Source organism: Panulirus ornatus, chromosome 31 (assembly GCF_036320965.1).
Source record: "Panulirus ornatus isolate Po-2019 chromosome 31, ASM3632096v1, whole genome shotgun sequence".
NCBI lineage: Eukaryota > Metazoa > Arthropoda > Malacostraca > Decapoda > Palinuridae > Panulirus > Panulirus ornatus.
The window spans coordinates 5,981,283-5,999,224 of NC_092254.1; the positions used below are offsets into that span (position 1 = coordinate 5,981,283).

The window sequence follows — 17,942 nt, forward strand, 5'->3', positions numbered from 1 at the left end:
ATCCTTAAAATGGTATTTCCGATATCTGGGCTCCATAACGTCCTGAGGCGCACCAGTTATGTAAATCATAAGGCGGTGGGTGACACTCCTGCCCGGGCCACGAACGGCGCGCCAGCAGGACGACACAACATGACCCTACAAAACGGGAAAGGCTGTCCGTATGCACACGGGTCGATCAGACGGCAGCGTTCGTCAGTCTTCTTAAGAGGGAGGCTTGTATGAAAATATACTGTGGGTGAGGCATTACCACTCTATGTAGAGATGGCCCCGACACGTCCATAGGAGTAACACTATACAAACAAACAAAACACAGGGTTCAAGAAGTATTTTTCCTCATCTCTCTCTCTCTCTCTCTCTCTCTCTCTCTCTCTCTCTCTCTCTCTCTCTCTCTCTCTCTCTCTCTCTCTCTCTCTCTGAGTGCTAACGGCATTTTATCAGTGCGAAAGTGACTTGGAACTACTGCAGCACCTGAAAACTATTGCGACCATTGCCATTCATACTTCTATTAGATTACGAGTAAATTGAAAAAGGAAAAAAAGAAGGCATTAAAATGCAGGGATGAAATGATAGTGAAGTGTGTGTTTGCCGTGGAAATGGAATTTACCGTACACCAAATTTATAATCTTGGATTAATATGTCTAAATCAGCCTTTCGAAGGTACGGCTTTCGTGCACAGATAAGAAAAACTGAGTATCAAAACTCTGTAGGTGTTTAATCCATCATATTTCAAAATTAGGATGGTTGTGTTCATCGAAGTGGTCCATAATATTCATTGGTGGCTGTCTGGTCATCGATGACCTGCAGGCATTACCAGGTGAATGCTGCGGATATAAGACTGGACCAAAGATTATGAATGCAGTTTCAATTCCTTGATAACTACATTCTTTCCTTACCAGTTTGTTTGCTTTTTTAGCATCTACCTAGACTTTCATTTATTTGTTTTGGAAGAATATGGAAACAGAGTACACATGCAGAGGGTATCTCAAAATTCCATTGTTGGTTTCGTTCCAAGTCATCCAGTGGTATTTCGTATTTCCAGTCTATGGTATATCATGCTATGAGGACGCCATCACGCCTGCGGTAATTCCTTTGTATTTAAAGGAAACTTACACGTTAGCCAGGTTAGATATACAATCGGGGGAGCTGACCGATCGGGGTCAGGACGCAGCCGTGCGTATCATCTTTTAGGGTGTCCACATCCTCTGGGTCACCAGGATGTGAAAGAACTGTATCCTGTGTTTCTATGTGTGTGTGCGTGTACGTACGTGTATTTGTTATTTGTGAGTTGGTATCTCTTACGTGTATTTTCCCCCCATATGTTTGTTTGCGCTCACGCCAGCGCATCTGAATTATTTTGTGACTTTCAACCTTTGGGTAAGAAACTACTGGTAATATTGGTCTTGCTGCTCTTATACTTACCTGACACAGGAGTAAGTCCTGTGCATGACCGCCACGACGGACGCACTGGTTGGAGGAGTGGAAAGAGAAATTTGAGCAGGAAACATTTAAGGGTCAAACTATAGATGTTAGGATCATGAGGGTCTTGGGGTGTGGTGTTAGACCCTCGCATACTACCGCAGTAACCAGAACGGCTTGTGCTAAAAGTATCAAATTATCTTCAAATTTGCTCCAGCAGTATGCCAGTGGCGCCTCATGCACCGTATCTGGCTCAAAGACTAATCAGCAGCTTATATCAGAGAGATACGCCTGCTCTTATCACTCTGTGACAATTTGACAGTTGTGGGAGGCTTGGCCTGGCATGCAGCCAGGGCGCTCGCGTTCACACGGAAGATTCCGGCCTCCGCTCCTTAGTTTGTTTATTTCCTTTTCCCCTCCGTGGTCTCATATATGGAGAGCCGCTAAGTGAGGCTATTTTCCTCTAAGGCTCGGTCATCTGTTATTGATGCTGCCTCACTAACACGGGAAATGGCGAATATGTTTGATATATATATATATATATATATATATATATATATATATATATATATATATATATATATATATATATATATATATATATATATGTAAACGACAGAAGCAAGTTATAATAACACCAATTGTTCGGTGATGTAGCAGTGGAAGTGCAAACGAGCATGTTAACAATCAGGGATCATCCTGACATGACTTTCGATAGTCGAGGCAAATTAGTTGCACGTCGCGTTATACTAACAACATCCCTATGTAAGCGAAAATAAAATGTAGGATGATATTTACTGGTGTATTTTATTCCAGTTCTCGTTATTCCTTTTCCTTGCATAATATTCCATCAGATACATAGAGTGTCTTGCCCCCGACTGTATGATAACTCGACCTTCTCGTCTATTGCCGTCGTGAGTATCATCCTTACCATTGTTACCGCTGCTGAAGCCCAACAAGGTAAAGCCACGCCACTCCTACTCAGGATTTCCATTTGCCCAACAAACGCGCGCTTTCCTGCCACCTGTGCTTCTCAATGGTGTTCTTAAAACAGACCACGACCCTTAAACTCTTCGAGCACGGCGGTGCGACATTTGGCTGCGAGGGCTTGACCTTTGACTTGACACTTAAGGGCCTTGCTCAAGAGGTTAAAACAAAGATTTAACTTCGCAACATCAAGTTCCTATTTCCTGTTTAACCCTCTTCAGTATCTGTTTTTTGTATAAGCTATGTATTACTTAGACTTCGGTTAGAGAAAACTCTGTTGGTATCTGGACGAGCTGATAGTGCGGTAGCTCTACGTAGGATCACAAGTTGTACTCACCCTCTTCCAGTTGTAGATGTATGCCACCTCCATTAGCGTCCATGAGTCGAGCAGTCTGTCGTCCCCGTAGAGCAGCTCCACCTGACGGACACAAGAGACACGTTAAAGCCGGTTGTTTCTTGGTATAATGCTGTATTGTGCTTGCGTAACTATATATGGCTGCAGAGCCACAAGGCAGTATGGCCTCACTGGTGTACTCCAAACTACCTGGTCAGTTCCAAACCAACTAAATCTCACGATGGTGTGGTCCAAACCATTGATATCACACTGATCTGTTACACACCAACCAGGCTATACAGTTGGGTTCCTTGCCAGCTATACTACGCCTGATACCAATGGGTACCCAAACATATCAAACTGGTCAGTTCTAAGGTTACAAAGTCATGCTGGTGAATTTGAAACTGAACCCATCACGTTGGTGGACTTTTAAGCGTTCCCATCATATGGGCTGACAGCCATCCTCATCCCTCTGGTAGGCTGGAGGCCAACTATGTTACACAAAAGCTTTAAGCTGACCATGACGTGCATTGGTGGGTTCGAACCCTGGCCACACAGCATAAGAGTAACAGGCTTCAGATTTTCAGAACAAAATACAGTACAGCATTTACCATCTACAAGAAAAACACTGTAGCATAGAATTATGTGATGGAATGTTATACCACTTGAATACACACACACACACACACACACACACACACACACACACACACACAGATTGATCAATGTTAAAATTCTCCTCATTCAATTATATGCAGACTGAAATATTTCTGAAGGTATACAACGCACGATATCGACCCCCAGTTAGAACATGCATCAGTACTTTTGTCTCACGTGAGGAAGCACAGATATTCAGGAGAAAATCCAAAAGAATAAGTGGAGGGTGATGCGAGAATTGAGTTAAATGAACTATGAAGAGGAAGAAAGGCTTCGATCTGCCCATATTAGATGAAAGGATGAGAAGGGGAGACATGATAATCACCTATGAATTTCTAACAAGCCACGATGATGATGAATTAGACCAGTTCTTAAGAATGAGGACTCAAAATCGAAGGACAAAACAGGAAGCTCGACAAGAAAAGTGTCAGGAGGAACATGAGGAGGCATTTCTTCAAGACGAGTAGTGGACACGTGAAAAGCTGGGGAAAGATAAGAAGAGCAGACGCGAGTAGCGCTAGACAATCAGAAGTCTTTGTGAAAAGAAATATGATGTTAAAAGGTGAAGCCGTACAAGAGGAAAGGAAATGTTCCCTCCCATTTGCAGAAACGGAAAATCACAAACACACACACATGCACATAAATTAAGAAGGGTGGTTTTGAGAATGACGAATTGATGATTGAGTAAAAGATGTCTGAAAGCGAAGGAGTTTCGAGATACCTTGTGGCCAAGCTATGGGCATAACTTTAGCCAGCCAGCACATGCAATACATAAGAGAACAAGAAGTGAATTTAGTAGGATAAGAAAGGAGGGAGAGAAACTTTGAAAGGAATATTGTGGGCTAGACAACAAAGAAGATACCGGAATGAGGAGAGTTGAGGCACTGGGAAACGCCTTAAATTTACCCATGAACGAGAAAAGAGTAAGGAGTGACCTGATCACAACATTTAGTTCGATGACGTAGATAGAGAACAGTTCTTGGTAGGGTGCAGGGTTAGAGCAACCACAAGCTATAGCGTGAAATTAAAAATGAAACTTGTAAGAAAGGATATAAAGAAGTAATGGATGAATTAAATACTCCGAGGTATGAGAAAGTGAATGAAGAAAGATTGCACGAGTTTCAATAATTGTATGACAGTAGAGAAAGTTCAAGAGATGGGGGCCTTACAAATGTAGAGCTTCCTCCCAATACAGTGCAAATACACACACACACACACACACACACACACACACACACACAGCAGAAACTTATCGAACGAACAAGATGGCTGGGCGCCGAGCTCAGCTCGAGAACACTTGTACAATTTTAATGAGAAAACCTCAATGTTTGAGCAGATCCGGTGAATAATTACCAGCAGAGAGGGGCAGTGTTGTGCTCCCCCCCAACCCCACCACCACGCACGCTTCCACCATCGCCCTTCCTACCAACAGGAATTAGAAGCCCCTTTCTCCTCGGAATAATCCCATTTTTTAAATGCGCAAGTACTTTTAAATTTTGGCAGGCGTGTGAACAAATTAATTATGATTCTCTCTCTCTCTCTCTCTCTCTCTCTCTCTCTCTCTCTCTCTCTCTCTCTCTCTCTCTCTCTCTCTCTCTCTCTCTCTCTCTCTCTCTCTCTCTCTCTCTCTCTCTTTCTCTCTCTCTCTCTCTCTCTCTCTCTCTCTCTCTCTCTCTCTCTCTCTCTCTCTCTCTCTCTCTCTCTCTCAGAATCCATATATATAACATCTGAGGGCATTTTGAAAATCCATTTGTCATTCATATGACTTAAAAATTTAGCCAGATTCGTTTAAAACTGATCTTTTATTCCGGAAACCATTTCGACGGCTAGTTATTAATCTATTTTCTTCCAGGAATTTAACGATTTAATCTCTACTTATTTTGCTCCAAATATTTATGCTCGAACCGAAGCGAGGCTAATGGGGCAGTAGTTCGAGGCTCATATCCTGTCACTTTTTTCTTTTTAAGCTCCGGTCATGGACAAAAGTCCACATCAAAGCCGAGCCTTAATTGAAATATAGAAGGGATTATGAAAGGGAAAAAAAAGAAAAGACACGGGAAAGCATTTACGAATTTTGGAGGAAGTGGAAAAACCTGTCTCTTAAAATGTTCCGGGTCATATGTATTGAGGAAGACATGAGAGGGTAGAGAGTTCCAAAGTTACGTTAACTAGCTTCCAGGCGTCGGGGAACTTTGCCTTCCTGCAATATGTTGAACATTTTGGTGATAGGAACTGCTCATTGCTGGCTAGCTTCTTTCAGTATAATTGGGTAGACATCGTTCAGACTTAGTTTGTCTAAATATTTTAGTACTTCATGGTACTCAATATATGTAATGTTCAATTTATACTTTTTTGGTGTCCAAAAAGACGTTTTGCCTTTGTGGCATATTAGACAAACTTTCGATAGTAAACATCAGGCCGAAATACCTGTTAAGAATGGCTGTCATTTCTTTATTTTCCCTTGTTTGTCTGTCATTGTCATTTCATAAAGGACCAGTAGCATCCCTGATTTTGTCTTGCTTCCAATTTAATAGGTGGTAGGCAACCACCGACTAGGGGAGAATGTTACTGGTACAACCCACCTGGGTATCGGGTGGGTCATTGACACCTACGCAGAGGCTGTCAAGAATCACTCTTTGGCTCAGGTAACTGTCACGTCTTTCTGCCTCACCTACACGCAGGCAGCTGGCTATCACTCCACATGTATCCAGTCTCTGCATCTCATACATAACACGTGACTCACACGTCTCGTTTTTCGTAATTCTATATTTTCCTGCGGTGAGCGCTACACGCTGGCCCTGCCTTTTGGTAAAATCTCGTCGTGAACACCTCTCTCTCTCTCTCTCTCTCTCTCTCTCTCTCTCTCTCTCTCTCTCTCTCTCTCTCTCTCTCTCTCTCTCTCTCTCTCTCTCGATAAGAACATAAAAAGCGACAATTATACTAACAGGTCAGTAACCCCGCATCCTAAAACCTAAATGCTATAATTCGCCTGGGCGCAAATCAGATTTGCGGGAGCAATCTTCTGTCACAGCGTGAGAAAATACTTGTCCAGGCTGTGTGCAGATAATCATGACCTGATAACATTCAAGAATCTCCAAGGTCGCATGCATTCAGCGTTGACCGCATGCGGTAGTCACTCCTAAAAAGGTGCTGTCACGCAGGGCAGCCTACACGCCTACAGTCTACAGAGAGAGAGAGAGAGAGAGAGAGAGAGAGAGAGAGAGTCGTCCCCACCCCCCGAGTCTGCTTCCCGCACCTAGTAATTGGGTCAGACCATTTAGGAGCTGCCACACCTGCAGTGCTTCTAGTATCTACGACAACGCGGACTTTCTAATACTGGCTGAGGGCAAGCGCTGCTCCCGTTCCACCAGTTGGTTGCTGTTCAGCCTTACACATCAACAATTAATCAGTCTCCCTCTACAGACTGCCTGCTGTAGTCGCTTTCTCTCTCCAGGATGAAAAAAAAAATCGCCCAATCGATTTACAGAGTAATCAATCACTTCTTTATCTAATCACTAACCACCACCACGCTTATAATGATTCCACACGAGAATCTCTCTCTCTCTCTCTCTCTCTCTCTCTCTCTCTCTCTCTCTCTCTCTCTCTCTCTCTCTCTCTCTCTCTCTCTCTCCACCAGTCCTCGATCACCCGCCACTCGGCGCGTCGTGGTACCTCCACTATTCCTTTCCCAAGAATCACTTGTCCCTGGCCAGAGAAACAGGAAGCCTGGGACTTGTGGGCGGTGGTGGTGGTGGTTGAAACACTGGACTACGGCAGGCGAGGCCGGCAACGCTCAGGCCGCCCCCACGTGGGAACGGGATCAGGTGCGCCCCCTCATCTAATTTAGCCGCTTGTCAAGCCGATTCCCTTCAGTTTCATATTACAGTACCGAAAAAATGGATATCGTATGGTTTGTACTGAAAACATCATGTGTATACCAGTCTACATAGTTTTATTTTATCCCTTGATGTACAGGGTAGGGTATTGAGCAGTGTGTGGTGGATAAGGCACGCTCATGATGTGGTAGCACTGACCTTTTTGCCACTGGGCAGAAGTGGCCATAAAGAAATGGTGAGTGTCGTACTCTAAGAGCACTACTACCACAGTGCAAACAGAAACTGCTGAATTGTTGAGGTTGGAGTAGAGGGTGAAGGGATGGTAGAAAAGACTCGGTAGGAAGGTGATGGTTGTTGACCTTCAAGGGGTCAAGGGTGCCACCACTTAGGAGTGTTGGCAGGTTAGGAAGATTATCATAAGAGTATACAGGATACAGGTTGGGTTACTGTTATGCCAAGGATATTCTCTGTAGGCAGAAGCTGGCTGTGGATGTTGGGGATGTAGGAAAGTGTTGACATGGCACAGTGGGTTGGTAGGTTAAACAACTTTGGTTGTGTTGTGAGGGTAAGAACATCACAACGGGTTAAGAGAACGTGGGAGGGCAAAGAAGCAGGAGATCAGGCTGGGGATAGGCTCTGGCAGGTCACGGCGACCTGGAACCGACTACATCCACCCACGAGGACAACAATGGCACGGGTGAGGAGTCCATAGCCGAGCAGGGTGGATCCCATGGGGACGCGACACGATTGACAGTGTTGGGGAGGCAGAGGAAACACGGGTGACGTTCGGAAGGCTACCACTAGGAAGGACACGGATCGGGTATTGGACAAGACAGGGGGCACTAGTGGGGCTTGGATACTATGAAATCATTGGCTGGGCAGAGGAAACGACTTGGAGGCAGGGAGGATATACGGTTGCGGATTGTACCAGGGCAGGGGACTGGACTATTAGCTGGGCGTGAATGACACACATGAATGAGTGTTGTTACGGCCGAGAGGACATCACTGGACATAGATGGGTACGTTCTCAGGGAAGGTAGGGTACCGTGGATGGTATGGGGTCGGGCAGGAGGGCTACTGTCATGGTCTCAGGAGAGCAACAACAACACGTGCCACCAAACAGGGCGTTGTACAAGTCGTGGGTGGGGAGAGAAACAACAACACAGGAAGACGCCACAGCAGTGATGCACGTGTTAGTAACATCCACATATCCTGTTAACCTCCGGCAAACGTCCACATAGATCAATTCAGAATCGTTCCCTCACATACAATATACGGATTTGTCAGTATGTAAAAATGCAATCCCCTTTTTCAGCACTCTAAAACGTATTTTCATGGAAGCAAAATTTTCAGTGAAAGAAGAATCATTTACCTGAAAATTACTTCAGAATTTGCGTGCTATGTATTTTTGAGTAGAGCAAATGGCTGGTGGAATACTTACCCTGAGTGGATCAGGTACGCCGTATTTGGTCTTGACAAGGGTCTTGAGCACAGCGACAGGCACGGTGGCTGGGCACCGGAAGTATCGTACCACGCTTCCCACCGCCGCTGACGAGTCCGCTGCGTCGTCTCTGTCGGTGGATATCATCACTTATATTAAAAACTTGTGCTGCTCCAGTAAGGTATTCACTCACCTCACCTTCCTCGACAGGAGCGTACAAACAACACCTTATTTCACTACCGTCTATCATGTTAGTTGCCACCTGAAAAATCGGTATCATTTTGTGTTTGCAACGGTAGTATCCTGGTGCATCAGAGTGATAGACAGGGTCCTGATACAAAACAAGCAGTGTCATGATGTGATAGTAAGCTTGCTGAAGATTCTAATACCATGTTTATCATTATGAAGGTAAAGCAGGGTTGAACATCACCCTCAGTAGTACAGGTGACAGCGGGACAGTGCGGGCAGCGCTGACGTCCAACCTGTACCAACCTCCCGCTAACCTTACGCTATACTATACGCACAACCTGCGTTTCCGATGCCTTCTCTGTTGTAACATTCACCAGTTGTCACTAGTGTGGGGACTACACCACTTTAGGATTGACCTTCATACCCTTCAACGTAGATATGCATTAACTTGACACACACACACACACACACACACACACACACACACACACACACACAAAGCAGAAATCATAAGGTAAACCTCGCGAACTTCCTGCACCATACGTAACGTAAGAATGTGAGTGTGACCAGAGCCATTGACAACTTTGATGGCGGTGAGGAAGAGGGCGGAATAAGAACAATGGTGTAATCCAACCCCCGACGGAAACACAAGTTCAGGCCTTCTCCCCAAAGGAAAATTAGAATTCAATTCATTTACGGGGTTCAGGGCGTACTATCGGGGTCCTAATTTACATACAAGGTGGAGACCTCGATAGAATTCCTAATGCCGACCTCTTTATAACGACGGTATCATGTGTTTCTTAACTCGCTTTATATTACGTCGTAAGGTAATATTTGGCTGACTTTGAAAGTGTTCCCCAGCCTAGGGCATTACTCCAGCACAGTTGACGAGGGTACAGAACGTTATGGCTGGCGATGCTGGTGAGAGACAGTTTGTACTACGTAATAATATGTTACCACGGAACCCCTTCGCATGTGAGCAACGGTGGCTGTATTGTGTCACTATCCATCTGTGTAACATCACGCCCTGGCTGGTCCTACACTAGCCTTCTGCCACCATCATGCCGTCACTCACCCAGATTTAAACCAAGCCCGACTCTCGTCCCAAGCTCACTACCACCACATCCTCTCTTACCTGCAGTACAACCTGTGTGACCCCTGCCCCCCGCCCGCAGACATGCACCCAGCACCACGCCCTATCTGACCTCTGCACCACGCCCACACTCGCTCATCACCACGCCCTGTCTGATCGCTGACTCATTATATGTCCTACGCCAACATCACCCAGCTCCACGCCCTGTCTTATCCCTGCCCCACACCCATACTCACCCAGCTCCACGCCCTGTCTGACCCTTGCTCCAAGCCTACACTCACCCAACACCACGCCCTGTTTGACCCCTGCTCCACACCCACGCTTACTCACCACCACGCTCTGTCTGACCCCTGCTTTACACCCACACACCGAGCACTGCACCCTTGCTGACCCCTGCCCACGCCCACATTCACCTGGCAGCACACCCTGTCTGATTCCTGTCTTACGTCCATGTTAATTCCTGTCCCAGGTCCTCGTTTATCCGTCATTATTCCCAATCCCACACTTGTTCCATGCCCATACTGATCGAGTACCATTCCCTCACTCACCTAGAACCAAGCCCTGTGTGACCCTACCCCATCCTCACATTCACACTGACCAAGCACCACGTCCTGTCTTCTCTCCTCCCCACCCTCATTCAACACCACGCACTGTCCCTTATAGTCCTGCCCCACGCCCATCATCACCTCGTACCCTTAATGATACTTTGTCCGCCATCGCGCCCAACGCCATTTCTGAATCTAATCTCACGTTCACCTTGCACTCTATTTTGTAGTCGGCAGCCGACCTTAATGCTAACATCTACGGTCCATAACCACAATGCCTACACACACACCCTGAACCACACTCTGTCTGACCCATACCTACGACTACACTATAGCTAGCCCTGAGATCCACTCTCTACTCCCACCACCATGACTGTTGGCCACACCCTGGTAGTTGACCCAGTCCCTGCGACCATTACCACGTCTGTACTCACGCTTGACAACAACCTGCCTGTTGATCTAGCCCACCCTTACGCTGCATCATACTTGGATGGCTCTGCCACAGTCACCGCCAACCCTACTCTCTCAGTATCTTCTCTCTCCGGGTAGGTGATATCAGTTGCCTCTTGACTGCCACATTAAGTGAAAGATTTAAGAAAAAAAATAAAAGGAATGAAGAGAGGTATAGAGAGGAATTGTGTGGAGAAAATACTTGGCGACTTGGCTGACACGAGCGTTAAGTAGGGCGGCTCACAGCTTTCCCTTAACCACCTGACAGTCTAGTAAAATGCGAGGTAGGCCGCTCTGGAGTTATCTGAACTCAGTCACTTCGTGTTGTGTCGTTATGCTCCGCGACTGCCTCACTCTCCACTTTTTTTCCTCACTTCCAACTGAAATATATAACTGTGTTGTCTGTACCTGGTTACCCCCAGAACTGTGTAAGTAGTGATGCACCTCCTAACACACAACAGTTTCATGCAGTATTAGCAACGCCTGCACGCACGACATTTTGCTTGCCCCGCAGCGGTTGTCCCCTGCCTTGTAATCCCACGACATCTTACCAACAAAATTTTCCTTCAAATCATTGGTAAGAAGATGTGATGTTCGAATGTCTTCCCCCTCTCCCATCTCGCTCCTGCTCTACCCTGGCATCTCCTCCGCCACCGCAGGTTCCCTATCCAGTCGGCTGCTGGCCTGGAAACCGTCCAACTTTTTTTTTTATGGTTTTATACAAACCTACTCCAAACTCTGCCACTAACATATTAACAAAAACTTGAAGTAATTAAAAGAAAATTAATTAATATATGTAAATGCTGCAAAGTGAATATTATAAAATAATATTTTTTCCCCCAGTTGCACGATCCGGTTGGTACCTAAAACAAGTCTAAATCGAATATCCGGTTGTGTTGGTACTAGACGTCAGGAAACCCAACAGAACCCTGACTTAGAGGCATATTTCAAAGTAATCTTCAACATTGATAATGAATCCTCATTAACAAGTGGCCCCTGCCTAAGGCCATCATGGTACTGCAAAATTTCGTAAAATGTGAGAAGTTTCCTCCACAGCACTAGCTGTTCCCTGTTATTCAAGCATATGCTGCGTTTGGTCCTCCTCCACGAACCACTTGCAAACGTGGTATCACTGGATGTTCTTACATGCCGATTATCTGTGTGGTCGGTCACTGGTTGACCCAGGGGACAGAAGCTGGATCCCCGATTATTACCTATCCTTTGACATAATCCTTACGGGTTAGTTTAAAGGCCGGGTTATCATACCCAAATATCGTACCGTCATACTCGAGAGTTTAATATCATACTCATATCAAAGATGTCATCTCACCGAGGTGCTGCTTTTATTACTATTTCATTCACATAGGCATTAGAAGTTAAATAAACTGTTAATATGGAAGAAAAGTAAAATAATGGTAAGGGAGAGTGTTGAAAAAATATGCATGTAAAATACGAATCAGTGCTTGTATCATCTTGGCTCAAGCAGTCGAGGATTGTCCACTCTTGTCATGTACCGTAAAGATTTGACATCCGGCAGGAGTCTTGGACAGTCAAACTCACATATCCGTAGATGTAAGCGTACGAATTGCCAGTTATCTTCAACCTGGCCGGAACTTTATCATCGTATCTTATGTGTGATCGACGATGTGTTATTACCACGACTCATAATGTTTATTGCAGAATACTGAGTATGAATAACACATGAAGACGGTACCTTAACCAGCGCTCCAACCATCCTCTTCCTCAAGCCACCAAGAGTAAATGTGTTTCTAAATTGAGCAAACAGCTACGACCATATGCGTAACTCATGACTACAGACAACAGTTCATCATCACCAACAGTACTACACCAGAACCCATTACCCCTAGCCATGGCCAGCCAAACCCTAACATCTCCCCGTTGGTAGCTACAGTAGTGGTGTTTGGGGCGGAGATATGGTGGGTAATGTAATATCATGTTCAAGTAGTGGCTGCCTAGAGATTACCCCACCATAAATCAATCATGGTGAACCTCTCTGTACAGTATTCCTCCCCGTCACTCTTGCCAGGTTTAGAAAAAAATCCATTAATAGAATCTTTAACCCCCTAAGCATGGCGGTGTATAACCACCGGATAAGATGGCCTGGCCTTTGACCAAACCTTTTGTAGACCCAAATCAAGGTCGTGCCTTCGTGCTGCATTGTCATGCTCAGGAAGTTCAATGTTGTATACACAGCGGTTAAACGAATTCGTATCATCACTACCGTGGCCAGATATAACACGTTCTACGTCCATGTCAAATTAATCACGAGTTACAGTCAGCAAAATGGTAAGTTCCGGTAATGGATGACGAGAAAGGGCCACAAAGTACGGCGGTAAAGCAGTATACATAAACCCAGAACCACAGATCATGTGGGGAACTATTAAAACAAGCTTGTGTAATCTCCCAAGTCTACTGTTGAAGGATTTACAACGGTGGCGCTGATTATGCTATTTGTTATTACTCCCGCATCAGACACACCTAAATATTTTCTTGTTCGTAAATCACTCACGAGTTCACTTCTTTATGGAAATGTTTTGACGAATCTCAGATGTGGAGGCGCCTTATACATATTTTCATTATTGAACTGCATGTTTTGGTTTACTTACTGAAATGTAAGACCACAGTCATTCACAAGACACCGCTGTGTGTTATCTACCTGTCACTGGCTACATGCTTTATTATAAAGGTCACCTCAAAAGCAAATGTGTAAAAAGGTCATATCCAATAACGTTGTAGAGTGACTGAGGATGGTCGGCAGCTATGATGACCCAAGTTGCTACACAAGTGATGTAATGTGAGCAAGCACCCGAGGCGCAGCCTCAAGTTCTTCCCTCGGCACAAGGAAGTGCCAACCTCTTGAGTATAGTGGCAATAGTGGGTCTTTTTGATACTGGCTTTCGACCATAACTCCTCGCCCGCCATCTTACACACGGTACGCTGCATGCCTCGCATATCCTCCTGACCACAGCTCTGCAGGTGGATCCACGGTACACACTCCTGACGGGAAGCACCGCACGGCTTCCAATGTTCTTCTTTCTTTATGACTCGCTCCGGACCAAACTGGGATGTAGTGTACTCCACGACGAGCTTCCTGATCGAGGCAGAACGGCGTCGCCTGAAGTATATCACGTGTTTATTCTGACAATAAAGGAGAGAATCCTCCACTCCCCGAGCCAAGTACATAATTAAAGTATCATAGAGTGCCGCGGCCACACAGGCGGCATGGTACAGAGCCACCTGCCGGCTGCTACTCGCCCTGTCATCACTCTTGCCGTCTGCTGTTCCTCACTCCGTTATCACCTCACACTTGGTTCATACCCACCAGGATGCTGCTCATGAGGTACCGGCAACATGCTATTGGGGGAGGTGCTTTTGGCTTTGGAAGGCTGTAGAGTTGATGCATGTGGAGCGGCAGATAACTTGTGAAGAACTATTGTAGATGTAATAATCTTTACCGTGCAGGAATGTATGGAGAAGGACTGGTGACTGTGAAAATGTTGCCAGTGAAAAGACCATTACTAAGGAGGGTTGGTGACTGGAGGTAGTGTTAACTGTGACGGACTGATGCCTCTGGAAGAAAAGGATCTTTGGAGGGACTGAGTTGTCGGACATGTACCGGTGCAACACATCTGCAACTTACGTAGATTAATGGTTATCGTCACATACAGGTCATAATGTCAGAATCCTTACCAGATGTTCCGTGTACAAAATGGAAAAAAAGTTCCATTTTCTTTCAGGGACCCGTGTTATGACTGTCCCTGGTTGGTAGAGGCTTTAATATTGGACTGTTGCCTTAAGAGTTATGTTCGTTGTAGCGAGAACGTTAGAAACGTACAACAGATGTACTGAGGAACCTAATGGCTGATAGCTGTGGGGGAGTGGGAACTTCTGACCAGGGGATACTTCACCACAGAGGGTTACTACTTGTGGAAGCACTGCTTATTATGGGAAGGATATTACTGTGTGGGGGGATCGTCACGTCTCCACAGAGGGCTGGTTGGTTCTGCGAAATGATACCTCCGTGCGTTTGAGTGGTGCCTTTGAGGGGGCCGCACGCTGTTGAGGGACTGTTAAGTGTAGAGACTTCACTCAAGAGGGGTAATGACTGTACGGAAGCTGTTTACTGTGGAAGAAGTAATAACGAAGGAGGAGGTAATGACTGCAGGTATGTTGGCTGGAGGGAATGATGACTGCGGACGCAGTGATGAATTAGAAGAGCATGTTGATTTTAGAGTGACTCTTAATACCATGGGACTGCTTCTGAACTTCTTCCGGCAAACGACAGGACAGCTTGCTCCAAGGTGTACTGGACCAGCCAGGTTACACGACATGAATATAGTCCTGTAATATTACACAGGTTGATAAACAAGGCAATCAAGATAGAAGCTTGGTCACAGAGCGAGCTTCGCAAATAGATAATAGCCCCTGAAATTGTCGTAGAGGTTGACACCGACTAGAAATATTGTGGTAAGAGACATGAAATCAGAGTGAGGTACGGTAGGGATTACAGGAAGAGAATATATAACTGACACCTCGACATTTGTTCATTTTCTTGAAAATTCATTGTTTGCACAAGGAACGGGACGTCATATTGCCAGCACAAGAAAGCAAGCCTTCTTTCACGAGGACTGGACTTATCCTGTCGTTATCACAAGGAATTGTGACTAGTTTCATCGCTGAACACAAGAAAGTGGAACTTGTCATATTGCCAGCACAAAGAACTGGTGCTTATTGCTTGTACATGAAACTGCAACTTGTATTCCTTACACAAAGAAAGGAGACTTCTCAATACATCTTGCAAAAACAATAGGTACTTTTTCTACTACATAAGAAACTACGGATTGTCATACTACAAGCACACGGAACTAATGCTTGTATTATTTGCACATGGACTGAAACTTGTCATATTGCTTGCACATGGAATAAGGGGCTTGTCATATTACATGCATAAGAAACTGGCGTTTGTCCTGTTGCTTGTACAAGGAACCGGGACTTGACACGTTCCTAGTAAACGACATTGGGACTGTCCTGTCACATTGCTTGCACATGGAACCGGGGCTTGTCATACTGTGTACGCCCGGAAATCATAATACCATAAACTACTGTGTGCAGAGCCGTTCTGCTACAGGCTTGGACCGCAGTACTTGTCACGTAATATCCATTACCTGCGTGGCTGTGGTGTGGACAGGTTATCATCAAGCAGGCTGGCCACCATGGTTCGCTCGCCTTATCCCTATCACAGCCGAACATTTCCCAGGTCAGCCGCCATAACCTCCCAGCACTCCCACACCACTAAATTACATAAAGCATTTTCCCCTAGATCTCCCATGCCTCTCCGTACCGCGGGAAAATTGGTGGATTTTTTGTGCTTTCCCCATCCAGTGACGTCACTGCCTTGATCAGTGTGGGATCGGCGAATCACTGTAGGTGTTGGCAACTGCTGGTGCTGATGCAGTGTTCCTTGCTTATCGCTGGTGGTATTCTCGTCGTGCATATCATAACATTCTTCGTAACAGTTTCTTCTTGGACAGTAACGGTTGAAATGTTTACAACGGTGTGGCAGGATATTAATGGTAAAGGTATCGTATGGTGCGGAAGGTGACCCTGGGGCCCTCCTTGCTGCCGTAGGACCATACAACAGCTGGCTGCCTTCGCCATAGACGAGTCGCCAGCACGCTCGTTTTTGTCAACTACCCTTGGTTGGCGTGGCGGTCATCCATCCTGGTTCCAGCCAGACACACCGTTGCCAGGCAAGATTGTATCTCACCAGCCTTCCCCTCACAACACCTTCAGCATTTACCCGTTTCCCGATATGAAGGATGGGGAACGAGGGAGGCGACTGATGCCAGACAGTAGCAACATGGGTGAAGCCCACCTAATGAGAACCTAACGAGGAGGAATCTTGCTTTTGGACTGAGTAACCTACAGGTGATGATATACGGTACGGCACGACGGTAAAGACCATCAAACACAAGGCCATAATATAGTTGGTGCACCTTGAGACGGAAATGCACATGACCACGTGGGTGTACGACCTTCCAGTCATCATAGTCTCCCCAGAATCTGTTGGCAAGACAACTGTTCTGACAGACCGATATCGAGCCAGGTGCACACATGAGGTACTGTACTCGCCTCCTAACCACGTTCCATCGTACCTGCCTAAACAAGAATTTTAGATTACAGTCAAAAACAGTCCATCCTAAACTGACAAAGCCGCGGACATCAGATTCTTACCACTGACCAAAATAATGCAAGTCCAGAAGAGCAGTAACTGGTACACCTGACTGGGGGTCCTTGCGGTTAAAGTGTTACGCACACACTCACGCTCTGGCGTAGAAGTACCAAGTCTCAAAGAAACCACAAGTTGCACAACAGGTGTGCTTCCTGGCTGGCGTGCGGACAGACCCGGTGCAGTGGACGTTAAGACGCTATACACCTCTTCAAACTATGGGATGAAAACTATGGTTTCATGGCAGTCCACTAGAGACAAGGTCCGAGTGTATCGGACGGCCGGAAAAGGTTATTACTTTGTGTGTGGCTTCCATAATCTCGGTGGACTAGTACACCACTTTACCAGCAAGTTATCTGTGCTCGGTAGCAACTGCCACACTTGGGTAATCATGCAACATACGTCAACAATTAAATCATGAACAATCAGAAATGCATGATTATATTGTATAATCAGATATACAGAAGAAAAACTGAACTGGCACAAGCACAGTATGAGGCTGTTTAAGGAAGGCACCGTGAATTTTTTTTTTTTCAATTCCCAATATAATAGGGAAGGGCCGATAAAAAAGCAGGACACGTTTACCATAATACCCTAATATGATTCAAAATCCTTCGTCCTCCTCCCAAGTCTTTTCTCCGTTCGTTTATCTCTCTTGTTTACCCAAGATCCAGTCAGTCAATTCCGACTTGGTAAGCTTCCCAGGATTGCCGGCAGCATCCCATTTATTTTGTACGTTGTTCT

The 17,942-nt window shown here is 45.7% G+C and overlaps 1 protein-coding gene across 1 annotated transcript in view; it reads right to left on the reverse strand.

Annotated features, from left to right (window-relative positions):
- LOC139758768 (uncharacterized) overlaps positions 1-17,942 on the reverse strand; it is a 139,345-nt gene that overhangs the window by 16,674 nt on the left and 104,729 nt on the right. Inside the window, exons 6-7 of the mRNA XM_071680547.1 lie at positions 8,672-8,801; positions 2,741-2,821 (exon numbers count right to left, since the gene is read on the reverse strand). Coding sequence (XP_071536648.1) covers positions 2,741-2,821; positions 8,672-8,801 — 211 coding nt within the window. The remainder of the gene's footprint in view (positions 1-2,740; positions 2,822-8,671; positions 8,802-17,942) is intronic.